The sequence below is a fragment of the Papio anubis genome, chromosome 13, assembly GCF_008728515.1.
Source record: "Papio anubis isolate 15944 chromosome 13, Panubis1.0, whole genome shotgun sequence".
In the NCBI taxonomy this organism is placed as follows: domain Eukaryota; kingdom Metazoa; phylum Chordata; class Mammalia; order Primates; family Cercopithecidae; genus Papio; species Papio anubis.
The window spans coordinates 100,731,784-100,757,765 of NC_044988.1; the positions used below are offsets into that span (position 1 = coordinate 100,731,784).

Sequence of the window (25,982 nt, forward strand, 5' to 3'; positions counted from 1 at the left end):
GATAGCAAATACATGGTGCTCGTACTACCACGTGCTGTGGCAGACATCACTAATGGAGCACTATCACAGCCCTCCCCTTTCACACTCACTGCAGACATAGCTAATGGAGCACTATCACAACCCGCCCTTTTCACACCCACAGCAAAACATTACTCATGGAGTATTATCAACCCTCCCCTTTCACATCCATGACTGACACCACTAATGGAGCACTATCACAATCCTTTCACACCCACAGCAGACATCACTAATGGAGCCCTGTCACAGCCCTCCCTTTTCACACTCATGGTAGACATTACTTATGCAGCACTGTCAATACACCCCTTTCACACCCACAGCAGACATCACTAATGTTATACCCATGGTAAAGATCACTAAAGGAGCACTACCACAGTCTTCCCCTTTCTTACCCACAGCAGATATCACTAATGGAGCACTATCAAAACCCTCCCTTTTCACACTCATGGCAGACATCACTCATGGAGCATTGTCAACGTACCCCTTTCACACCCACAGCAGACATCACTAATGGTATAACCATGACAAACATCACTAAGGGAGAACTATCACAACCTCCCCCTTTCATACCCACAGCAGGCATCACTAATGGAGCATTATCAACCCTTGCCTTTCACAGCCACGGCAGACATCACTAATGGAGCCCTATCAACCTTTCCCTTTCATAGCCATTGCAGACATCACTAATGGAGCACTACTACAACCCTTCTTTTTCACTACCACAGCAGACATCACTCATCACACACAGACATCACACATCCCTTTCACACCCACAGCAGACACCACTAATGGCATACCCACGGCAGACATCGCTAAGGGAGCACAGTCACAACCCTCCCCTTTCATACCCACAGCAGACATCACTAATGGAGCACTATCAACCCTCCCCTTTCACCACGGCAGACATCACTAATGGCATACCCACAGCAGACATCACTAAGGGAACACTATCACAACCCTCCCCTTTCACACCCACAACAGACATCACTAATGGGGCACAACAGTCTTGGCCATGAGCCCTACTACAACCTCAGGATCCTTCTTAACACCCTGCTTCAGGAAGCCCCTACCCATTGAGCTGGATTTTGAGCCTGTCTGCCATCTTTGCAGTCTGATCATGGTACAAATGGGGCTTCTGAAGCTCTGCAAGTCAAAGGGGCTCTCCCAATGCCACGAAGTTCATAAACTTCCTCTTTCAAGTGTTCAAGAGGCCTTCGAGCTCCAGCAGTGCAGCCAGCAGACAAACATGGGTTTAGCTCCTTGGGTACACACTATCTCTCTTCTTCCTGGCTTTGTGTCTGACATTCCCCAGAGCTGCTTGGAGAAGTGGCTGATTCTGGGACTGGGGCTGGAAAAAGACAAGATAAGTCCAAGGCGTCTTATAGTGCCAGGAAGCAAGGAAGCTAAAAACAGAGACAGACACAAACAAAACAACCCAAACCAGAATGCAGGCCCATGTCAAAAGGACACAGGAGCCGACATGAAAGAGCTCTCAGGGCTGAAACAATTTGAGCAACAAAATAAACAACGATAGTATTGGATTATAACCCAGAGAATAAAGTCAAATCCACAAATCCATCCTGATGTAAATAGACGATTGAATACATAAATAGATGGGGATGAAGGGACAAACTTTCCTTGCAGAAGAATTCCAAGTGATGAATGTCGAAATGAAGGAACTAGAGAACCACTGTTCAAACCTCACAGCGGTAATTGCTACAGGCAAGAGCTGCTGATGAATGCTGACATTGGTGGGCAGAACTTTAAGGAAAGGGGGGATATTTGCATAGCCTCAAAATGTCTTAATTACTGGGGTAGCTTGAACATCTGTCCATGGGTTCTTTGATACTCTTCCCTCCGGGAAGTCTAGCTTAATCCCCCTCTTTTTGAGACTGGGCTGCATTTAGTGACTTGCTGCTTTTTTTTGTTTTTGTTTTTTTTGAGATGGAGTTTCGTTCTTTCGCCCAGGCTGGAGTGAAGTGGTGTGATCTCGGCTCACCGCAACCTCTGTCTCCTGGGTTCAAGTGATTCTCCTGCCTCAGTCTCCCGAGTAGCTGGGATTATAGGCGCCCACCACCATGCCTGGCTAATTTTTGTGTTTTTAGTAGAGATGGCGTTTCACCATGTTGGCCAGGCTGGTCTCGAACTCCTGACCTCAGGTGATCCACCCGCCTCAGCCTCCCAAAGTACGTGAGCCAGCTGGGCACAGTGCCTCATGCCTGTAATCCCAGCACTTTGGGAGGCCGAGGTGGGTGGGTCACAAGGTCAGGAGTTCAAGACCAGCCTGGCCAACATAGTGAAACCCTGTCTCTACTAAAAATACAAAAATTAGCCGGGCGTGGTGACGTACACCTGTAGTCCCAGGTACTCAGGAGTCTGAGACAGGAGAATCACTTGAACCCGGGAGACAAAGGTTGCTGGAATCACGCCACTGCACTCTAGCTTGAGCAACAGAGCGAGACTTTGTCTCAAAAAATATAAAAATAGGCCGGGCGCGGTGGCTCAGGCCTGTAATCCCAGCACTTTGGGAGGCCGAGACGGGCGGATCACGAGGTCAGGAGATCGAGACCATCCTGGCTAACACGGGGAAACCCCGTCTCTACTGAAAAATACAAAAAACTAGCCGGGCGTGGTGGCGGGCGCCTGTAGTCACAGCTACTCAGGAGGCTGAGGCAGGAGAATGGCATAAACCCGGGAGGCAGAGCTTGCAGTGAGCTGAGATCCGGCCACTGCACTCCAGCCTGGGCGGCAGAGCGAGACTCTGTCTCAAAAAAAAAAAAAAAAAAAAAAATATATATATATATATATATAAATTAAAAATAAAATAAAAATAATAAATAATTTTTTTTAAAGTGCGTGAGCCACCGCGCCCGGCCTATTCACTGACTTGCTTCTAATGATTGGACCATGGTGATTGCACAGTGGAGAAGACTGGCAGAGAGCACCCTCAGCAGGTGATAAAAGTCAGCATCGCTTGGATGTCATGTGGGTTTCCTGTGCTCCCACGTGATGTGACAAGAAGGGCACTTCACCTCTGTGTATTTCTTTCCCAAGCCTATAACCCTGGTCTAATCATGAGAAACATCAGGTATTCTAAAAATACCTGATCAGTGCTTTTCAAAGAGTGTCAAGATAGTGGCGGATATGGAAAGACCGAGAAGCGGTGATAGGTTGGAGGAGAACAAGGAACTAAATGCAACACCATGTCCCAGATGGGATCCTGCAGCAGAAACCAGACATTAGAGGAAAAAGTGGAGAAATCCTCATAAAGTCGCTGGGTGTGGTGGCTCAAGCCTGTAATCCCAGCGCTTTGGGAGACTGAGGAGGGCGGATCGCCTGAAGTCAGTTCGAGACCAGCCTGGCCAATAGGGTGAAACCCCGTTTCTACTAAAAATACAAAAATTAGCCGGGCATGGTGGCAGGCGCCTGCAATCCCAGCTACCCGGGAGGCTGAGGCAGGAGAATCTCTTGAACCTGGGAGGCTGAGGCTGTGGTGAGCCAAGATCGCACCATTGCACTCCAGCCTGGGCCACAGAACAAGACTCTGTCTCAAAAAAAAAAAAGAAAAAAAATCCAAATAAAGTCTGGAGTTTAGTTAACTTAGTTTTGACAAATGTATTGTGGTAATGTCAGATGTCAGCATCAGGGGAGGCTGCCTGAAGCAGGTATGGGAACAATCTGTAATGTTCTTGCTATTCTTCTAGAATTCTGAAAAAAAATTGTTTTTAAGTTTCTGCAGTGATTCTAGACTCTCATTGGTCCAGGTGGGATACCCTGGCCCCGCCCCTTCCCGTCTGATTCACGTGACCCTGGTGAGCATGTCCTGCCTCCATTGCAGATGTCGCCCCGGGACTTTTAACCTGCAGCCCCACAATCCGGTCGGCTGCAGCAGCTGTTTCTGCTATGGCCACTCCAAGGTGTGTGCGGCCACTGCCCAGTTCCAAGTGCATCACATCCTCACCGATTTCCACCAGGGTAAGAGGTGCCCCCTGCAGACGTCTCCCAAGGGTCTGCTCCCAGCCTAGCGGCAGGTGGTCCTGCCCTGGGGAGATCTTGCACTGGTGGATCTCCCATTGAGGAGAGGAGCCACAGGCCTGCACAGCCTAGGTGGGATCGGGGGTGAGATGATGGCTTCCCAATGCCCACCTGCGACCCCCAGCTCCCTCCCCAGTCTCTGACTCTTCTCTTTATACTCGGTGGGGTTGAGGCCCGGCTACGTGACGCTTTTTGGATCCTGTAGGGGAATTTCCACTCACCCCGTTGAGACTGGCCTCCCTTGGTATATCTAAACACTGGGTATATCTAAACACTGCGGATTCAGGCTCAGTCTCCTGGCCTCCACTTATTGAGCACCTGCTGTATGCCAGGCACTGCGCTGAGCACCTCACATGCAAGGATTCTCATTCCCCTTTTAATGATGAAGTAACTGAGACCCACAAAAGGTAGGCACTTGCCTGAGGCCACGTAACAGTTGTGAGCACTGGGTTTATCAGCTCCTGAGTTTTGCTCCTTTTTTTTTTTTTTGGACGCAGGGTCTTGCTCTGTCACCAAGGCTGAAGTGCAGTGGTGCCATCACGCACAGCTCACTGCAGCCACCACCTCCCTGGGCTCCCGTGATCCTCCCACTTCAGCCTCCTGAGTAGCTGGGACCACATGTGTGCACCACCATGCCCGGCTCATTTTTGTATTTTTTTGTACAGACGGAGTCTTACCATGTTGCCCAGGCTGGTCGAGAACTCCTGAGCTCAGGTGATCCGCCCACTTCGGCTTCCCAAAGTGGGATTATGAGTGTTGGCGCCCAGCTGTGTTTTGCCCTTAACTACTATGGCAGCCGCTACCATGGTCCCTGACTCCACGTGGTACAGCCGCATCTTTAAAGAGGAAAGCAGCAGAGCTCGGAGCTCTGCATTAAACCAGAGGCTGCGTGGGCCCCAGCTATGTCCCACAGAGCGCCCCGCACCTTCTGCCTGTCCCCAGAAAAGAGCGAGGCATTAGCTGGAAAAGAACCTCAGGGCCGACGCTGGGGCGCCCCAGACATGAGGACCGCGCGCCCTCTGCTGGACGCCGTGCAGAAAGGACGGAGAGATGCGCGGACCGGGTCAGCGTGTCTGGGTCCTGGGTCCGGGGGTCTAGGGTGTTAGCGTTGGGCAGGACTCATTTTCTAGACCCTGTGAATGGTGTCATGATCTGTTTTCACCTTGGGCCAGGCACTGGGTGTGGCTGGCCCTTCAGGGGTATCCTCTCATTTTGTCTCACAGTTGCCCTTGGGCAGCAGTTCTCAAACTTTTTGGTCTCTGGATTCCTTCTTTTTTTTTTTTTTTTTTTTTTTTTGTACAGATGGAGTCTCACCGTGTTGCCCAGGCTGGAGTGCAATGGCGCGATCTCAGCTCACTGCAACCTCCGCCTCCCAGGTTCAAGTGATTTTCCTGTCTCAGCCTTCTGAGTAGCTGGGACTGCAGGCGCCCACCACCATGCCCAGCTTATTTTTGTATTTTTAGTACAGATCTGGGGTTTCACCATGTTGGTCAGACTGGTCTTGAACTCTTGACCTCAAGTGATCCACCCTCCTCAGCCTTCCAGAGTGCTGGGATTACAGGTGTGAGCCACCGCACCCGGCCTCTGGATCCCTTTATGCTCGTGAAAATTATTGAGGACCCCAAAGTGCTTTTGTTTAATGTGGGTGGTTTACATGGATATTTGCTGTCTTAGAAATGAAAACTGTGGCCGGACACAGTGGCTCATGCCTGTGATCCCGGCACTCTGGGAGGCCGAGGGGGGTGGAACACCTGAGGTCAAGAGTTTGAGACTAGCCTGGCCAACATGACAAAACCTCATCTCTGCTAAAAATACAAAAATTAGCCAGACATGGTAGCCAGCTCCTGTAATCCCAGCTACTCAGGAGCCTGAGGCAGGAGAATTGCTTGAACCTGGGAGGTGGAGGTTGCAGTGAGCCGAGATCATGCCACTGTACTCCAGCCTGAGTGATAGGGTAAGACTCTGTCTCAAAAAAAAAAAAAGAAAGAAAGAAAGAAAGAAAAGAAAAAAAGAAAACTGAGTGGTTTTTAAATTTTTATTATTTATTTATTTATTTATTTATTTATTTTTTTTTAGCAGAGACGGGGTATCGCCATGCTGGCCAGGATGGTCTCGATCTCTTGACCTCGTGATCCACCTGCCTCAGCTTCCAAGAGAGCTAGGATTATAGGTGTGAGCCACCATGCCTGGCTGATTTTTTTTTTTTTTTTTTTTTTTTTGAGTCAGAGTCTTGCTCTGTCACCCAGGCTGGAGTACAGTAGCATAATCTCAGCTCACTGCAACCTCTGCCTCCGAGGTTCAAGTGATTCTCCTCCCTCAGCCTCCTGAGTAGCTCGGATTACAGGCACCTGCTTCCATGCCTGACTAATTTTTGTATTTTTAGCAGAGACAGGGTTTTGCCATGTTGGCCAGGCTGGTCTCGAACTTCTGACCTCAGGTGATCTGCTCACCTTGGCCTCTCAGAGTGCTGGGATTACAGGCATGAGCCACCGCGCCCCGCCTCCTAGTTTCTTCTAAAAGCCTGTCTGCAAACTTCTCTTCATGTTGACATCTTCCTTTCTCTGACCTCTTTCCCCACTCTGTTCCTTCCTTCTTACCCCTTGGCTGCCTCAGATGTTTGGCCTCTGCCTCACTGCCCCCTGTCCCCTGGAGAGGCAGCCCCTTAAGGTCACTCACTGTGTGCTGGGCTGTGCTCTGTGTTAACTGCTGTGGCCAGAGGGAGGAGGCACTGAACTGGCACTGGGGACCAGAAGGCCTGGGCTCCCCTCCTGGCTGGACCCCTTCCTAACCAGGTGGCCTCCCTGCCTGCAATGGTGTTAATAACACGGGTCACTAGAAGGACAGGGTTCATGAGGTCACAGGTGAGAAAGTTCTCTGAGAGCCTGAAGATGAGGTCAAGTCTGGTACTATTAGAGATGCCCCTGATGTCCCAGGACACCCATGTGGGGGTCTTCAGGCTGTCTTCATTTTGAGCTCAAAACCTCACTGAAAGGGCAGGACAGGCTTCCAGGCCTGACCATGCCCCAAGCAGAGCCGGGTCCCTGAGCTTTCTAGCTTCTCCTGAGGCTCCCTCCCACCCCAAGGCTCCAGCTGGGGCTGGCACGTGGAGACCACCCTCCAGGGCCTCATACTGATTGGGGGATGTCTGTGTTTGCTGTCTAGGAGCCGAAGGCTGGTGGGCCAGAAGTGTGGGGGGCCCCGAGCACCCCCCACAATGGAGCCCAAATGGGGTCCTCCTGAGCCCAGAAGATGAGGAGGAGCTCACAGCACCAGGTACCTCCAGCACCAGTTGGGGCTGACTGCCCTGTGTCGGTTCCTCCTGCTGCTAAACAACTCACCACACATCAGAGGCTGAAAACAATGCCAGTTTATTCTCTTAGAGTCCTGGAGAAGTCAGAAATAGGTCTCTCGGTGCTAACATCAAGGTGTCAGCGGGACTGAGTTCCTTCTGGAGGCCCATGGGAAAGTCCCTTCCTTGCCTTTCCCAGCCTCTGGAAGCTGCCTGCATTCCTGGGCTCATGGCCCCTTCCTCCATCTGCAAAGCAGCCAAGTTTGTCTCATGCCCCATCACTGGCTCCAACTCCCCTGCCTCCCTTTTGCGTATTTACCATTAGTCTCTAATGATTGATGGGGCGCAGCTGGATAACCCAAGATGCTCTTCCTACCTCAGGTCAGCTGAGTAACAACCTTAATGTCCCCTGCCACAGAACACACCATATAAACGGATTCCAGGGATTAGGGTGTAGATGTCTTTGGGAGGCTGTTATTCTGCCATCAGACCACAGTATCTGATGAAACCCCCATTTTTCTGGTCATAGCTTTGTCACAGAGGGTTTCTTCAGTGCCACAGAGCCATAGCCACTGTCATGGCCCAGAAAATCTCTGTGTTTCTCATCAGCCCCTCACCCACCAGGCCACCGCACCCCAAGCCCAGAGCCATGGCATTCTTGCAAAAGGAAGGAGGTTCTTGATCATTCTGACCTCTCCACCCCACAGTGAGGGGACCTGTGGTCTCCTGGTGACTGTCTCAGTCCCAGAACCCAGAGCCTAGAGCCCGTCTTTAGCCCCACTGTGGCTGATTCAGGGCCTGCCAGCGCCCTGGACCAGCTCTGCCCTTTCCCTCCCTCTCCCAGAGAGGCTGAGGAGATGAGTCACAGATGGCTGAGGAGCCGTGCGCCCCGCAGCCAGGAAGTCAGAGGCCTCGGGCCCTTTGTGGGGCAGGTGCTGCAAGCTCAGAGTCCCATGAGCAAAAAACACACTCTGTTCCGTGGCCACTCTGCTGGCATATGGAAGAAGAGGGGCTTATTCCCGCAGGAAGTGCTTGCTGGGTATTGGGGACACTGCAGGGGTGAGATGGATGGATGGCCTGGCCTCGTGGTGCTCTCAGGCTGGCCCGCTCCCGGGGCACCCTGAGCAGCTGGAGGTGAGGGCATGGCAGGGGAGCCAGGCTTCTGCCCGTTGCTCACGGAGGGGACACAGAAACAAGCGTCTGGGCTGGCTGTTGACAGCATCAGAGGGAATGAACCCACAGACCCTCTGGCCAGCATGTCCGCTTTCTGTAGTCTGCCTATGAGCACTTGGGGGCAAAGACCAGGAGCTGAGTGAAGATAAGTATGTAGGCCGGGCGCAATGGCTCACACCTGTAATCCCAGCACTTTGGGAGGCCGAGGTAGGTGGATCTCCTGAGGTTGGGAGTTCAAGACCAGCCTGAAATGGTGGCTGGTGAAACCTCGTCTCTACTAAAAATACAAAAAAGTTAGCCAGACATGGTGGTGCATGCCTGTAATCCCAGCTACTACTCGGGAGACTGGGATGAGAATTGCTTGAACCCGGGAGATGGAGGTTGCAGTGAGACAAGGCAACAACAGCACCCCTACCCGGGGGCCAGAGAGAGAGACTGTGTCTCTGTCTCAAAAAAAAAAAAAAAAAGGAGTATTTAGTGGTGTAAGCTTGGGGCAGTCCCAGGAGGGACTGGGTAGCCTGTTGGTGGACTGTGATGCAACCTTTACAAAGACTGCCGGTGGTGGAACAGTATGTGGAACCATCTCACGTGTAGAACATGAGTAGCAAAAGACGGGAGAGGAGCATTGCGCTGGCGCTGGTGACTGATTCTGGAGGCCGAATCGGGGTGCAGCCGGAGCATGTGGCCACCATCTCCTGGGGCTCCCTGCTTCAGGCTGCTTCTGCACAGGTGAGCAATTCCCCCAGCCAGGAAACGCTCCGGGGCAGAGGGACACAGGGACTTTCAGTGTATCAGGAGCTGCCCACCGAAGCTGTGGCGGGGCATACTACAGAATTTGAGGGGTGCACTGCAGAATGAAAACTGCCCCCCAATTCCCAAATAGGGGGAGGTACCATTAAAGGTACTAAAATATAAACACTTGTTTCTCCCTGCAGTTTTGCCCTGTATTTGTCATGGTGTTTTTTGGTTTGCTATTTGATGCCATTCTAGGTAAAGGAAAATTTTAAGTTATTAGCATGAAACATATTAAGTTATTAGCATGAATTTTACCATTCCTTTTTTTTTTTGAGACAGAGTCTCGCTCTGTTGCCAAGGCTGGAGTGCAATGGTGCGATCTCGGCTTACAGCAACCTCTGCCTTCTGGGTTCAAGCGATTCCCTGCCTCAGCCTCCCGAGTAGCTGGGATTACAGGTGCCCGCCACCACAGCTGGCTAATTTTTTGTATTTTTAGTAGAGATGGGGTTTCACTATCTTGGCCAGGCTGGTCTTGGACTCCTGACCTTGTGATCCACCCGCCTTGGCCTCCAAAAGTGCTGGGATTACAAGCGTGAGCCACCACGCCCGCCTGCGTATTTTGTTCTTACGAGGACAGTGGAAATACCGCACACGACAAGCCCAGCCACTTTGATTTCACTCTTTGACACATGCATGTTCCACTAACACGGCACACATCCGTGGCTTTCTCACGGGTAAGGGAAAGACTGCTGGGAAAGGAGGGTGGTCCGTGCTCTTTCCTCATGGGTCACGATCTTCCGAAGCAATGATTGGTTGATACAGGGAAATGACGTGAGTCAGAAGGTACCGCCCAGGGCTTCTCCGTGGTTTGTGTTTCTCAGAACGCCAGTGCCTTCCTTCCAAGTTTGGAGCAAGTTCTGATTGGAAGGGAAGGTGTGGCCTGGGGCCCAGCACGCCTCTGCTCACTCAGCCAGCTCGCTTACCTTAAATGTCACCTGGAGTCCCGCCAAACTCCGGCTGCTGGGTGTTCCCTAGGAATTCCGTGCTCGTGGGCATCGTGAATGCTGCTCGCGAGCAGGTGGCAGCCTCTGTGGTCACACGTGTGTGTGTATCCCCTCCGTTCCTGCTTGGACTCCGTGTTGCGTTGGACACCACTTCTAAAACCCTAGTTCAAAGATAAAATTATTAAGAATGTGAAGATGGTCACAGCAGAGCATGAAGCCAAGCGTGGGGGCGTGTGTGACTGCACAGGTCACACGCCTGTGAAGCCGGGGACGGGCTGTGGAGGTGTGAGCGGGTCCCCTGCAGGGTCTGCCGTGCGGGGAGCTTTGGATTTTCTACCCACTGCACTTTTATCTTGTTTGAACGTTTAGTTGCCACTAAAATCAATATAGACTTTTAAAATCATGCTAACCATATGAAGACTGTCAAAGCCGCCTTCTTTTGTCTTCAGAGAAATTCCTGGGAGATCAGCGGTTCAGCTATGGGCAGCCCCTCATCCTGACCTTCCAGGTGCCCCCCAGAGGCTCCCCACTCCCTGTGCAGCTGAGGCTGGAAGGGGCGGGCTTGGCCCTGTCCCTGAGGCACTCTAGCCTGTCTGGTTCCCAGGATGCCGGGCATCCCAGGGAGGTAGAGCTCAGCTTCCAGTAAGTATCCTCTTCTGTCCTGAGAGATGGGGAGGTGGGAGGGGTGGTCTCTGAGGTCCGGGCACATTTCAGATGCCCCTGTGGTCTGGGGGGCTGCACCCCATCCCCAGCCGTGGCACCCCCACCCTATGTCGGGATCTCACTTTGACCGCTTCTCTCGCCAGCCTGCAGGAGACCTCTGAGGATGTGGCCCCTCCACTGCCCCCCTTCCACTTCCAGCGGCTCCTCGCCAACCTGACCAGCCTCCGCCTCCATGTCAGTCCCGGCCCCAGCCCTGCTGGTCAGTAAAGACAACCACATGCCCAAGACCCGAGTGCTTGCCAGTTCTCAGAACTGGGCTGGGCTCCTGGGGCCACGGTCTTGTTGGGACCTGGTGGCCAGTGGTTATTGTCCTGCCAAGAAGAAATCTGAGTCAAAAGTCAGGACCATTGCCGGAGGTCATATAACCTGTGAAGGCAGTGGGGATGGTGGCTGAGGTCAGCCGCAGGGACTGGACAGGAGAAAGGCCTAAAGGATGGGCCTCAGAGGCAGGTGTGTGGCCAGCAAGCCACCCAGACCCATTGGGTGTGGGCACTCCACCTTCGCTGAATCCACCAAGCCCCAGTCCCTGCCGGACAGAGCCCACAGCCGGCAGTCCAGGAGTCCCCTGGGAGAATGACTCCCATGCTGGTCATTCTACCTAAGCCACCCTAGGAGGGTCTGATCTTCCCAAAGGGGGCCAAGCCATCACACATCATTGATGGGGATCTGTCACCACCTCCCACCCTGGTCACAGTGATTGACAGCCTTAGCCTCTGATGTGTTCCTCATTATAACCTACCCACACACGCTATTTTAAAAATCAATATAGGACGGGAGCAGAAGTTCACGCCTGTAATCCCAGCACTTTGGGAGGCCAAGGCGGGTGGATCATGAGGTCAGGAGTTCGAGACCAGCCTGGCCAAAATGGTGAAACCCCATCTCTACTAAAAATACAAAAATTAAGTGGGCATGGTGGCATGCACCTGCAATTCCAGCTACTTGGGAGGCAGAGGCAGGAGAATCGCTTAAACCTGGGAGGCGGAGGTTGTAGTTAGCCAAGATTGCACCACTGCACTCCAGACCGGGCGACAGAGCCAGACTCCATCTCAAAGCAACAACAACAACAACAAGAAAAAAACAGCCTGGTGTGGTGGTCTGTACCTGTAGTCCCAGCTACTCAGGAGGCTGAGACTGGAGGATGGCTTGAGCCCAGGAGGTTGAGACTATAGTGATTTGTGCCACTGCACTCCAGCCTGGGTGACAGAGCGAGACCTTGTCTCTAAAAAAACAAAACAAAAAACAAAAACCCTACTGTCTGTGTGTAAAATGAAGCTGAGCTCTAGGCTCAGATGTTTACAAAGGGGTTTTTCTACCCTTCCAGCACCAAGCAGGACATTTGATAGTCACGTGGGGAGTTTCTGGGAATGTCAATTTCCGGGAACTTTAGGCCTCTTCATCCACATGACAACCAACATGTCCTCAGATTTGTTTCCGGGGGAGGGAGATTTTGCTCTTTTTGAGAACCTCTGGCTCAAATGGTCAGTTTTCCCCGGGCCTCTTTTGAGTCCAAGGGTGCTGGAATGCACTGGAGAAGGAGGCGACGTAGTGACCCTCCCTCGCACCTGCAATCCCCAAACTTCCTCTTTCCATGGGTAATGTTTTGGGAGGTCTCTCTCTAAATCTTTCTATGTGTATGTGCTTAACATCTGTATTGTTTTTTTTTTTTTTTGAGACAGAGTCTCGCTCTGTCGCCCAGGCTGGAGTGCAGTGGCGCGATCTCGGCTCACTGCAGGCTCCGCCTCCCGGGTTCACGCCATTCTCCTACCTCAGCCCCCCGAGTAGCTGGGACTATAGGCGCCTACCACCACGCCCGGCTAATTTTTTGTATTTTTAGTAGAGACGGGGTTTCACTGTGTTAGCCAGGATGGTCTCGATGTCCTGACATCGTGATCCGTCCACCTCGGCCTCCCAAAGTGCTGGGATTTACAGGTGTGAGCCACCGCACCCGGCCTTTTTTTTTTTACCATAGAAATGTGATTACACGGTCAGGCACGGTGGCTCATGCCTGTAATCCCAGCTCTTTGGGAGGCCGAGGCAGGCGGATCGCTTGAGCTCAGGAGTTTGAGACCAGCCTGGGCAACGTGGGGAAACCCTGTCTCTACTAAAAATACCAAAATTAGCCGGGAGTGGTGGTGCATACCTATAATCCCAGCTACTCGGGAGGGAGAATCACTTGAGCCTGGGAGGCGGAGTTTGCAGTTAGCCAAGATCATGCCACTGCACTCCAGCCTGGGTGGCAGAGCCAGACCCTGTCTCAAAAAAAGAAAGAAAAAGAAAGAGAGAGAGAGGAAGGGAGGGAGGGAGGGAAAAGAAAAGAAAAGAAAGAAAAGTAATCACACAGTACAATATCCTGGGACTTGCTTTTTGTCAGCTAACAGTGTGTCCTGGAGGTTGTTCCTTGTCATTACACATAGAAAACCTGGTTTTCTGGGTCTGGTGTGTAAGATTCTGCGGTGTGGGTGCTCTGTGAGGTTTTAGCCATCCCCCTATTGACAGGCACTTGAGTGGTCTCCAGTTTTCCCGATTACAGCCGTGTCACAGGGAATAGGGACCAGCCTCATAGAAAAGTCTTGGTATTCCAGTATAAGTGTTGCTTTAGGACAGAGTGCTGGAAATGGAGATATTAGGTCAAAGAGGGAGCATTTTCCATTTTGATCCACGCTGCCGAATTTTCCTTCAGAAGGGCTGCTCTGATGAGGAGTGTCGGCCACCCCCGGTCTCCCTGTTCTGTGTCTACAGATGGTTGTTTTCATATTTTGCCCAGAGTTTATAGTTGTTTTCTGTGGGAAGGCTGATCTGCCAGGATCCCCTACTCCTCTGTTACTGGAAGCAAAACCTCCTGATTAGTATTCATACATCCACACTCATTTTTTTTCAAATATCAGATTTCTTTATTTTTAAAACGTACCCATTATAGTTTAAATAAATGCAAAATGTTCACTTTCCTTGCAGGTAAGAAATGTCACTGACATTTCTGTGTCAATTAGCTTCTTTTACATCAAAATCCTGTTCTCGTCATTAGTCTCAAAATCTCCTATAACACTTAGAACTTTAGGCTGGGCGTGGTGGCTCGTGCCTGTAATTCCAGCACTTTGGGAGGCTGAGACAGGAGGAGTCCTTGAGGCCAGGAGTTCAAAACCAGCCCGGGCAACAGGGCGAAACTGTTTTTCTACAAAAAATTTAAAAATTATCTGGGTGTGATGGCACACACCTTTGATCTCAGCTACTTGGGAGGCTGAGGCAGGAGGATCATTTGAGGCCAGGAGTTCAACACTGCAGTGAGCTATGGTTGTACCACTGCTCTCCAGCCTGAGTGACAGAGCAAGATTCTGTCTCTCTTAAAAACAAACAAAACAGGCCAGGCGCGGTGTCTCAAGCCTGTAATCCCAGCACTTTGGGAGGCCGAGGCGGGTGGATCACGAGGTCAGGAGATCGAGACTATCCTGGCTAACATGATGAAACCCCGTCTCTACTAAAAAATACAAAAAGCTAGCTGGGCGAGGTGGCGGGCGCCTGTAGTCCCAGCTACTCGGGAGGCTGAGGCAGGAGAGTGGCATAAACCCGGGCGGCAGAGCTTGCAGTGAGCTGAGATCCGGCCACTGCACTCCAGCCTGGACGACAGAGCGAGACTCCATCTCAAAACAAACAAACAAACAAAACAACAAGAAAAATCTTAAAGCTTTAGAAATAGACCTTACACTTTGCCTAAATGTAGCATTCAGTTATGAGCAGGCCAGGTGAATTTCCTACACCCCATCCTCCACTAAAATTCATCTATAAAATGTTACCAGTCTGAGAGGTGTGAATGGTATCATCGTTGTTTAAATCTATATATCTTTAATAACCTGTGGAGTGGATATCTTTCCATAAAATTCTCAGCCGTATCTATTTCTTCTTGAAAACTGCCGATTCATCTCCCTTACCCTTGAATTGACTATTTAAAAAAAAAAAAATCAACCAGCGCAGTGGCGCATACCTGCAATACCAGCACTTTAGGAGGCCCAAGGCAGGAGGATTACTTGAGGCTAGGAGTTCAAGACATGGGCAACATGGATAAACCCCATCTCTACAAAAATTTTAAAAACTTAGCTGGGCTTAGTGGCTTACCTGTAGTCTCAGCTCCTTGGGAGGGTGACATGGTAGGATCACTGGAGCTTGGGAAGTCAAGGCTGCAGAGCTATGATTGTACCACTGCACTCCAGCCTGAGTGACAGAGTGAGAATCTGTCTCAAATTAAAAAAAAAAAAAATCATTGATTGCTAGGCTGCCTTTATATACGTGGGCCTGGTTCATATGTGAACAGGAGGGTTTTGGGGGGAAGCATGTGCGGGGAGCTTGTGCCTCCTTTCCTCCTCTCTCCCTTCTCACCCTGCAGGCCAGGTGTTCCTGACTGAGGTCCGGCTCACATCCGCCCGGCCAGGGCTTTCCCCGCCAGCCTCCTGGGTGGAGACTTGTTCATGTCCCAGTGGCTACATGGGCCAGTTCTGTGAATCCTGTGCTCCGGGATACAAGAGGGAGACACCACAGGGGGGTCCGTATGCCAGCTGTGTCCCCTGCACCTGTAACCAGCATGGCACCTGTGACCCCAACACAGGTGAGTGTCCCGGCACCCCGTCTGAAGGCACCTCGGTTATACCCAAAACAGCGAGATGAGTACTGACCTGAACAGGGCCAGCCTGGCACAGGCATTGAGGTGTTGGCCAAGCTGAGGGGCAGTGTGAGCACTGAGCTTTCCCGTGCTGCTTACTGCCTGGGCGCCTCATATTTTAATAAAAGTTACTACTGGAATTTGGCCAGGCGCGGAGCTCAAGCCTGTAATCCCAGCACTTTGGGAGGCTGAGACGGGCGGATCACGAGGTCAGGAGATCGAGACCATCCTGGCTAACACGGTGAAACCCCTTCTCTACTAAAAAATACAAAAAACTAGCCGGGCGAGGTGGCGGGCGCCTGTAGTCCCAGCTACTCGGGAGGCTGAGGCAGGAGAATGGCGTAAACCCAGGAGGCGGAGCTTGCAGTGAGCTGAGATCGCGCCACTGCACTCCAGCCTGGGCGACAGAGCGAGACTCCGTCTCAAAAAAAAAAAAAAGTTACTACTGGAATTTATCGAAGCCTCAGACTCTGTGCCAAGGACTTTTTATGCATCAGGTGAGAGCCGGAAGCCAGCTGCTGTGTAGGCCGTCTGTCCGTGCCACCTTCTCCCGGGGCTGATCCTTTTCCCAGGAAGGACCAGAGAAAGACCTCAGGGGTTCTTACATGCAGAAGGTGCTGTGAGGAAGGGCAGAGGCACCAGCATGGCGGGTGACAGCAGGAGGGTTCTCATGAGGGTCACACAGGTGACAGCAGCTCATAGGCGCCAACCCAGAACCACAGACCTGCCACCCTCACCCCTTAGTGGCCTTGAGAAAGTCACTTCCCTCCCTGAGCCTGCTTCCTCTTCTGTAAGGTGGGGATATTGACAGTATATACACAGTCTCTGTATCTGCACAAAGCCACATGGAGGTCAGGAGACACTGAGGCTCTGAAAACACAGGCCTGGGTTGCATCAGAGCTCAGCCATAGCTAACCGGGACTGCCTTAGGGAAGCGCAGATAATTAAAGTCTCTACTTTTCAGGACACTTGGGAAATAATAAAATAGTGTCACCAGGTTCCTATATGTGCTATTCACCTTCTCTACACTACATCATTGACTCCTGCAGACATTCCTGTGGGAGCCAGGACCCTTCCTGTCCCGTCTCACAGGGGAGGGCACCACGGGCAGATACATGGCCAGCAGGTGGCAGAGCTGTGCCACTCTCCAGCCTGGACTCCCAGGGCCTGGTCACTACTGGCTACTCATTCCCACTTCTTTTTGTTTTATTTTTTGTTTTATATTTTATTTTATTTTTTGTGGGGAGTGACAGACTCTCGCTCTATTGCCTATGCTGGAGTGCAGTGGCACAATCTCGGCTCACTGCAGCCTCCTGCTGGGTTCAAGAGATCCTCCCACCTCAGCCTTCTGTGTAGCTGGGATTATAGACACCTGTCACCATGCTCGGCTCATTTTTATATTTTCAGTAGAGGTGGCGTTTTACCATGTTGAGGCTGGTCTCAAACCCCTGACCTCAAGTGATCCTCCTGCTTCAGCCTCCCAAAGTGCTGGGATTACAGGTGTGAGCCACCATGCCTTGCCCACTGATCCCCACTTCTTTTTTTTTTTTTTTGAGACGGAGTCTGGCTCTGTCACCCAGGCTGGAGTGCAGTGGCTAGATCTCAGCTCAGTGCAAGCTCCGCCTCCCGGGTTTACGCCATTCTCCTGCCTCAGCCTCCCGAGTAGCTGGGACTACAGGCGCCCGCCACCTCGCCTGGCTAGTTGGTTTTTTTTTTTGTATTTTTTAGTAGAGACGGGGTTTCACCGTGTTAGCCAGGATGGTCTCGATCTCCTGACCTCGTGATCCGCCCGTCTCAGCCTCCCAAAGTGCTGGGATTACAGGCTTGAGCCACCGCGCCTGGCCTGATCCCCACTTCTATAGGAGCAGACCTGGCCTTGCTCGAGGTCACATGGCCAGGAGGCACCTGAGAAAGCTGGACCCAGGCCTCTCTCTACTCCCACACTGAGGGCCTCATGCCTAGACGCCTGCTACCTCCCCAGAGCAGGTGGGGGCTCTCTGAGAAGAAGGCTACTGGGCATTTTTTTCCTGAAAAGACAGTAGCAAGGCGTGGTGGCTTACGCCTGTAATGCCAGCACTTTGGGAGGCCAAGGTGGGTAGATCACCTGAGGTCAGGAGTTCGAGACCAGCCTGGCCAACATGGTGAAACCCCATCTCTACTAAAAATACAAAAATTAGCCAGGTGTGGTCAGGTGCCTGTAATCCCAGCTACTCAGGAAGCTGAGGCATGAGAATTGCTTCAACCCGGGAGGTGGAGGCTGTAGTGAGCCAGGATCACGCCACTACACTCTGGCCTGGGCGACAGAGCAAGACTCCATCCCAAAAAAGAAAAAAAGTCAGCCGACGTAGCCAGGGAGGGCAACCACAGCCACACGCCACATGCCACACACCACATACAGGGCACTCTCTCTTCTGTGTCTGTGGCAGGCATCAATAATCAAGCCCAGATGAGGCCACGTAATCCCTCCCTGCTGCAGTGCTTCCCACAGCCCCTCTGGAGGAAGCAGAGTCCTCCATAGCTGGGATCAGTTTGTCATCCCCACAGAGCCTCTGGCCCGCTCAGCTTGGGCAAGTCCTCATCTGTGAAATGGGCAGTGTAACCCTGCTCCCTAGGCTGGGAGGAAGAATGAGCCTACGGGTGCTGGGCCTAGGCTGGGACAGTTCCTTTTGGATGCCAGGCCTGCTGTGCACGAGCGGCCTGGTCCTCACTCCTCCTCCCAGGTCACCTTGCCTCGGCTGCTGGGGTGCTGCCTGGGGACCTCCTGGAAGTGGTGGTCTTGGTTAACCCCGTCTCAGCCAGGCTTCTCACTCAGTCCCTGGCAGTGGGCCTCCCTTCTCAGGCACCCCAGGCTCTGAGCAGATGCCAGGTGTGGTCAGCCTGGGGAAGAAGAGTTTGCAGAATCCACCATCATCAGGAGCCAGAGGGCAGAAATGGGTTCCCTCCTCTGAGACTAGGTATCCCCTGTGTATCCCAAACCACATAAAGGGGAGCCTCTTTGCAAAGTCATGTGAAGCAGAATTCTGGGTCTATGTCTCCCTTGGAAAAGTTGCTCTTCCTTTTGGTCCCTTGGAATCAAGAGGACAACCATGTAGTGAATGGTAGCTGTGTCACCTATTGGTTCAGAGAGAGATTTCGGAATACAAAATAATAACAGTGCTGGCCGGGCGCAGTGGCTCATGCCTGTAATCCCAGCACTTTGGAAGGCCGAGGTAGGCAGATCACTTGAGGTCAGGAGTTTCAGACCAGCCTGGCCAACATGGCGAAGCCCCATTTCTACTAAAAATACAAAAATTAGCCAGGTATGGTGGCGCACACCTGTAATCCCAGCTATTTGGGAGGATGAGGCAGGAATATCACTTGAACCTGGCAAATGGAGGTTGCAGTGAGCCAAGATTCTCGCCATTGCATTCCAGCCTGGGTGACAGAGTGAGACTGTCTCGATTAGTAATAATAATAACAGCAGCACCGATGATTATGTGTGCCAGAGAGTCTGCAAGGCACTTTGAATGCGTGATCCTGTTGGACCCTGACAAGAACCCTTTGAAGTCAGTGCTGTGGTTGTTCCCATTTTGCAGATGAGGAGACTGAGGTATGGGGGCATTAGACAACTTGCCCAGCTTTGCACAGGCAGTGAGTAGTGGACATCAACCGGGTGGTCCAGCTCCAGGCCTGGACCCTCAATCCCCAGGCCCTGCTGCCTCCGCCTGGGAAAGGTTCCCACCCCACTTCTGCCCGGGATGTGCTCCCTGACCTCTCCCGCGCGGATGCCCACCATCTCTGGGCATTCTGGGTTCAGATAGTGGTAAACAGGTGCTTGTCTTGCCCCTCAGGGATCTGCGTCTGCAGCCACCATACTGAGGGCCCATCCTGTGAACGCTGCTTGCCGGGTTTCTATGGCAACCCCTTCGCGGGCCAAGCCGATGACTGCCAGCCCTGTCCCTGCCCTGGCCAGTCGGCCTGCACGACCATCCCAGAGAGCGGGGAGGTGGCATGCACCCACTGCCCCCCGGGCCAGAGAGGTGAGTGACTCCTGCCCTGGAGCCCTGCCCCACGGAGGGCCAAGTCCTAGCGCTGTGACTCTGCCCTGGGCTCCAGTGTTAGGGCCCCGGGTTTAGGGTGTGGCCAGTGAGGGAGAGCCCAGCTTATAGGCAGCAGGCATGACCTCTGGGGACACGGAATCCCTTAGCCCCATAACCAGAGCCCCAGGCTGCTGCATATTGCCAGCAGAACTTGGGCCATTTAGAATTTGGGCCATTTAAAAATACTCATATCTGGGCCGGGCGTGGTGGCTCAAGCCTGTAATCCCAGCACTTTGGGAGGCCGAGATGGGCGGATCACAAGGTCAGGAGATCAAGACCATCCTGACTAACACGGTAAAACCCCGTCTCTACTAAAAAATACAAAAAACTAGCTGGGCGAGGTGGCGGGCGCCTGTGGTCCCAGCTACTTGGGAGGCTGAGGCAGGAGAATGGCGTAAACCCGGGAGACGGAGCTTGCAGTGAGCTGAGATCCGGCCACTGCACTCCAGCCTGGGCGACAGAGCGAGACCCCGTCTCAAAAAAAAAAAAAAAAAAAAAAAAATTCATATCTGGTCCCTGGCCCCTTAGAGTCCGGGTTAGTGATAGTTGAACAAGTTCGCTGGGTGATTCTGTTACACAGCTAAGGTGGAAAACCTTGATTAAACTTCTAGCCTTTAAAAAATGTCATCAGGTGATGTGCGAAGCAGAACCACCCACGCCCACCCTTGTTCTCAGACTCCTTGCATTCTTTCCTCCTCTGGACTCAGACATCCTCGACTCTGATTTTTTTTTAAAAGCAGCTTTATTGAGATACTATTCATATACCTGACAGTTCACCCATTTAAAGCGTATAATTCGGCTGGGTGTGGTGGCTTATGCCTGTAATCTCAGCACTTTGGGAAGCCAAGGTGGGCAGATCGCTTTACTCCAGAGTTCAAGACCAGCCTGGGCAACATACCGAGACTCGCATCTCTAAAAAAAAAAAAATACAAAAATTAGCTGGGTGTGGTGGCATATGCACCTGTGGTCCCAGATACTCTGGAGGCAGAGGTGGGAGGATGGTTTGAGCCTGGGAGGTGGAGGCTTCAATGTGCCCAGATTTCACCACTGTACTCCAGCCTGGGCGACAGAGCCAGACTCTGTATCAAAAAAAAAAAAATTTAAATAAAGTACAGGCCGGGTGCAGTGGCTCATGCCTGTAATCCCAGCACTTTGGGAGGCTGAGGTGGGCGGATCACGAGGTCAGAAATTTGAGACCATCCTGGCTAACATGGTGAAACCCTGTCTCTACTAAAAATACAAAAAATTAGCCAGGCGTGGTGGCACGCACTTGTAGTCTCAGCTACTCGGGAGGCTGAGGCAGGAGAATCACTTGAATCCAGGAGGTAGAGCTTGCAGTGAGCCGAGATTGCGCCACTGCACTCCAGCCTGGGCAACGAGAGTGAAATTCCATCTCAAAAAATAAAGTAAATTCGCTGACTTTTGGCATATTACAATATTAATTTTTATTGTGATAAAATATATATAACATGAAATTTGCCATTTTAACCATTTGTAAGTGTGTAACTCAGCATCAGGAAGTACATTTGCAATGCTGTGCAGCTGTCACTCATCCATCTCTAGAACTTTTTCATCATCCCAGACAGAAACCGCACTGATCAAATGTATTGTAAAGGCCAGGCGCCATGGCTCACACCTGTAATCCCAGCACTTTGAGAGGCCAAGGCGGGTGGATCACCTGAGGTCAGGAGTTCAAGACTAACCTGGCCAACATGACAAAACCCCATCTCTACTAAAAATACAAAAATTGGCTGGGAGTGGTGGCAGGCACCTGTAATCCCAGCAACTTAGGAGGCTGAGACAGGAGAATCGCTTGAAACCAGGAGGTGAAGTTTGCAGTGAGCCAAGAGTGTGCCACTGCACTCCAGCCTGGGCAACAGAGCAAGACTCCATCTCAAAATAATTTAAAAAAAAAAAAAAAATTGTTGAATAGCCTCTCCTCCCTCCAGCCCCTGATAACAGCTGTTCTCTTCTCTGTCTCTATGAATTTGACTGCTCCCAGTATTCCATTTAAATGGAACCATATAGTGTTTGTTTTCTTGGGTCTGGCTTGTTTCACGCAGTGTAATGTTTTTAAGATTCCTAGACATCTGATTTTGCTTTTGGTACTTGTGGCTGCATTAAATTGATTTGTCAAATGCCGTGTGCTTTCACTGGGACCGTTCTGAAAGCAGTTCTCTGGCAGCCAACAGCCAACAGGGCAGGGTGGATGGCCACAGAGCCAGGAGCTCAGGAACCAAGGGACGGAGATTGCACCGCAGGACCCTGCACCCCACTGGCCACCATGCTGTCCCTCCATTCTCATTATCTTCCTTACATTTTCTAGCTCCCGACTGTGGCTTCCCTGGCTTGCAGACATGCGCGAGGCCAGTGAGAATGGACAGTTAGAGAAGCTCAGGCGGACCCAGGCTGAGACCTACCTGAGGGAGGATTTCAGGGGAGCAGGCAGTGCTGTGTGCAGAGGGGACCACCCTTGGGAGGGAGGGTCACCTGGAGTGGACCTTAGACCTGGGACCTTCTGCCACTACCCTTCTTACCCACGCCAGTGTCCCCTAGGTCCTGGGAGGGCCTGGCACACCGAGAGCTCACCTGGGGACGTCTGAGTCAGGATTGACCGAGGTCAAGTCCTGATTCTCACTTGTCCCGGGATGACTCCTGCCTGCCATCCTGGCCCCTTGCAGCCCTTCCCAGGACCTCCAGAGCTGCCTCCTGCCCTGTGAGCTGTCCCCACCTGGTTCCAGGTGAATGGCCACTTAACCATGGGGCTCATTCTTCATCATCAATTTCAATCTCCCCCTTTCCTGTCTTATTTTATCTCTATTTTAGAATCCACAAGGCGGGTGCTAGCCTCGACCTTGACCTCTGTTCCAGTTTGTCTTTTCCTTTCCGTTCCGTTCCATTCCATTCCCCCTTTCCCTTTTCAGGGTTGCCCTTAGCACTATTAAGTTATTTTCTTTGGAAACGGAGTCTGGCTCTGTCCTCCAGGCTGGAGTGCAGCGGCGCAATCTCAGCTCACTGCAACCTCCGCCTCCCAAGTTCAAGCGATTCTCCTGCCTCAACTGCCTGTAGCTGAGATTCTCCTGCCTGTAGCTGGGATTACAGGCACTCGCCACCACGCCTGGCTAATGTTTGTATTTTTAGTAGAGATGGGATTTTGCCGTGTTGACCACGCTGGTTTCGAACTCCTGGCCTCAAGTGGTCCACTCACCTCAGCCTCCCAAAGTGCTGTGATTATAGGAGTGAACCACCATGCCCGGCCAGTACCATTAACTTCATTTCAACTGGCCAATGACTTTTGAGGACACAAGGAGCTCACAACTATTCTTCACAATGGCAGCAGCTATTTTTTAATTATAAAATTAGTACGTACTCTTGACTGACTTAGTAACTTCAGAAAAAATAAATGAAAAAATAGAAATAAATGTACATACTCATTGTAATGTTGGAGCAGTGTAAAAATGTCAAGAGGAACGTGAAAAAAACATGTAAGTGGCCAGGCACGGTGGCTCACACCTGTAATCCCAGCACTTTGGGAGGCCACGGCAGGTGGATCACCTGGTATCAGGAGTTCAAGACCAGCCTGGCCAACATGGCAAAACCCCGTCTCTACTAAAAATACAAAAATTAGCTGGGTATGGTGGTGCGTGCCTGTAATCCCAGCTACTTGGGAGGCTGAGACAGAAGAATCACTTGAACCCTGGAGATGGAGGTTGCAGTGAGCCGAGATCATGCCATTGCACTCCAGCCTGAACGACAGAGCAAGATTCCATCTCAAAAAAAAAGAAAAAATAATAATGTGCGCAAGGCAGCATTCCTGTCACGTCCAGGGGACCGTGGCTATTACTTGGGCCTGACATTGGTTTCGTGTAGAGATAGGCAGAGAGATGGACATGTTTATAAAGAGTGGCCGATACCACATGAAGCACTTGGAACAAGTATGTTCTTTCATGCTCCATCTGTGTCCAGAGTGGATCCCTAGAACCACCCTCCAAAAGCCCCCTCACATAGCATCTCTTCTGTGGCTCACAGTGACCTGGGGGCTGGAAGATGAGCCAGAAAGTCCAAGTCAAACCCAGAAAGCAGGGCAGGATCTGCAATGCACAGTCTAGAGGAAGTTCAGGAAACATGAGAAGCAGAAAAGGTAAAGGGGCCAGGGACTGCACAGGAAAATCCACCCAGCTAAGAGGGGGATGAGGAAGAGGACCAGGAGAAGCAGGTGACTGACGTTGGATGGTGACAATAAAGAAGGTGAGGAAGAGGGTGATCAAGACAATGGTAATGAAGAAAATGAGGATAATGATCAGAATGATGACAATGAGGTGATGATAAAGATAAGGTGACGATGACAGTTGTGCCAGTGCAGTGGGAATGTGGACCTCAATTCTGTGGGCAACTGTGACCCCCCTGTCTGGCCACTGCCTGCGCTGGCTCACAACACCACAGGCGACCATGAGTGATGATGAGGGTAATGGTCAAGAAGGTGATGATGGTGAAGATAATGGTCAAGATGACAATGGTGATGAAGGTGATGATGAGGAGGATAATGGTCAAGATCATGAAGATGAAGGTGATGGTCAACAAGAGGATGAAGCAGGTGATGAGGATGAGGATAATGGTCAAGATGATGAGGAAGATGATGATCAAGATGATGATGAAGGCCAGGTGTGGTGGCTCACGCCTGTAATCCCAGCACTTTGGGAGGCTGAGGTGGACAGATCACCTGAGGTCAGGAGTTTGAGACCAGCCTGGCCAACATGGCAAAACCCCATCTCTACTAATAATACAAAAAAATTAGCCAGGCATGGTGGCACATGCCTGTAGTCTCAGCTACTTGGGAGGCTGAGGCAGGAGAATTGCTTGAATCCCAGAGGTGGAGGTTGCAGTGAGCCAAGATTGTGCTTCTGCACTCCAGCCTGGGTGACAGAACGAGAATCCGTCTCAAAAAATAATAAAAATAGCCAAGCGTGGTGGCTCACGCCTGTAATCCCAGCACTTTGGGAGGCTGAGGCGGGCGGATCACAAGGTCAGGAGCTCGAGACCATCCTGGCTAACACGGTGAAACCCTGTCTCTACTAAAAATACAAAAAATTAGCCGGGCGAGGTGGCGGGCGCCTGTAGTCCCAGCTACTTGGGAGGCTGAGGCAGGAGAATGGTGAACCCAGGAGGCAGAGCTTGCAGTGAGCTGAGATTGTGCCACTGCACTCCAGCCTGGGAGACAGAGCAAGACTCCATCTCAAACAACAACAACAACAACAATTAGCCAGGCATGGTGGTGTGCACCTGTAATCCCAGCTACTACGGAGGCTGAGGCAGGAGAATCACTTGAACCCAGGAGGCAGAGGTTGCAGTGAGCCGAGGTCGCACCACTGCACTCCAGCCTGGTGACAGAGTGAGACTCCATCTTGATAATAATAATAATAAAAGATGATGATGAGGAAGGTCATGATGATGGTTGAGGTACTGATGGGGATAGTGGTGATGGTGAAGATGATGGCGACGATGATGATGAGGGTGTGAGGACAGATATGTGATGACAGCCACTGCTGCTGAGTGCTTACTACATGTCAGGCCGGATGTTAAGCGCTTTTCACAAATTATGTCACAGTCCTGTGGGGAGCCGCCATTGTTGTCCCCACTTTAGAAAAGAGGAACCTGAATTCCTAGAGGTGCAGTGGCTTACCCAGGACCACATAGCTGTGGGCAGCCACTGGGAGCTGGTCCCAGGTCCTCCTGCCCAAGCCTGTGCTTTGCCCCGGGGAGGCTGGAGGGACGCTTGCTCTGCTTCACACCCACCCTCATCCCTGGTGGGCCCAGCTGACTGCGTTCCTCACACGTGCTCCCTCTACACACAGGGCGGCGCTGTGAGGTCTGTGATGATGGCTTTTTTGGGGACCCGCTGGGGCTCTCGGGGCCCCCCCAGCCCTGCTACCAGTGCCAGTGCAGCGGGAATGTGGACCCCAATGCCGTGGGCAACTGTGACCCCCTGTCTGGCCACTGCCTGCGCTGCCTGCACAACACCGCGGGTGACCACTGTGAGCACTGTCGTGAAGGTTTCTACGGAAGCGCCCTGGTCCCTCGGCCCGCAGACAAATGCAAGCGTGAGTACCCACCTCCAGTCCCCGGGGTGGCGCACAGTGGGCCCCTTCTCCTCTGCCCTGGCTCAGGACCCAGAAGGGGTGGCTGAGGAACCCACCGGAACCAGCTGGCCCCTCTGCAAGGCCATCCAGCCTCAGACAGGTCACTCCCCTTCCCTGTCTCCGTGTCCAGAAAGCACAGGG

General features: G+C 51.9%; 1 protein-coding gene across 1 annotated transcript in view; it reads left to right on the forward strand.

Annotated features, from left to right (window-relative positions):
• LAMC3 (laminin subunit gamma 3) overlaps positions 1–25,982 on the forward strand; it is an 89,094-nt gene that overhangs the window by 35,184 nt on the left and 27,928 nt on the right. The window contains exons 8-14 of the mRNA XM_031654643.1: positions 3,857–3,993; positions 7,216–7,326; positions 10,704–10,896; positions 11,061–11,176; positions 15,353–15,571; positions 19,456–19,644; positions 25,557–25,802. Of these exons, the coding sequence (XP_031510503.1) occupies positions 3,857–3,993; positions 7,216–7,326; positions 10,704–10,896; positions 11,061–11,176; positions 15,353–15,571; positions 19,456–19,644; positions 25,557–25,802 (1,211 nt within the window). The remainder of the gene's footprint in view (positions 1–3,856; positions 3,994–7,215; positions 7,327–10,703; positions 10,897–11,060; positions 11,177–15,352; positions 15,572–19,455; positions 19,645–25,556; positions 25,803–25,982) is intronic.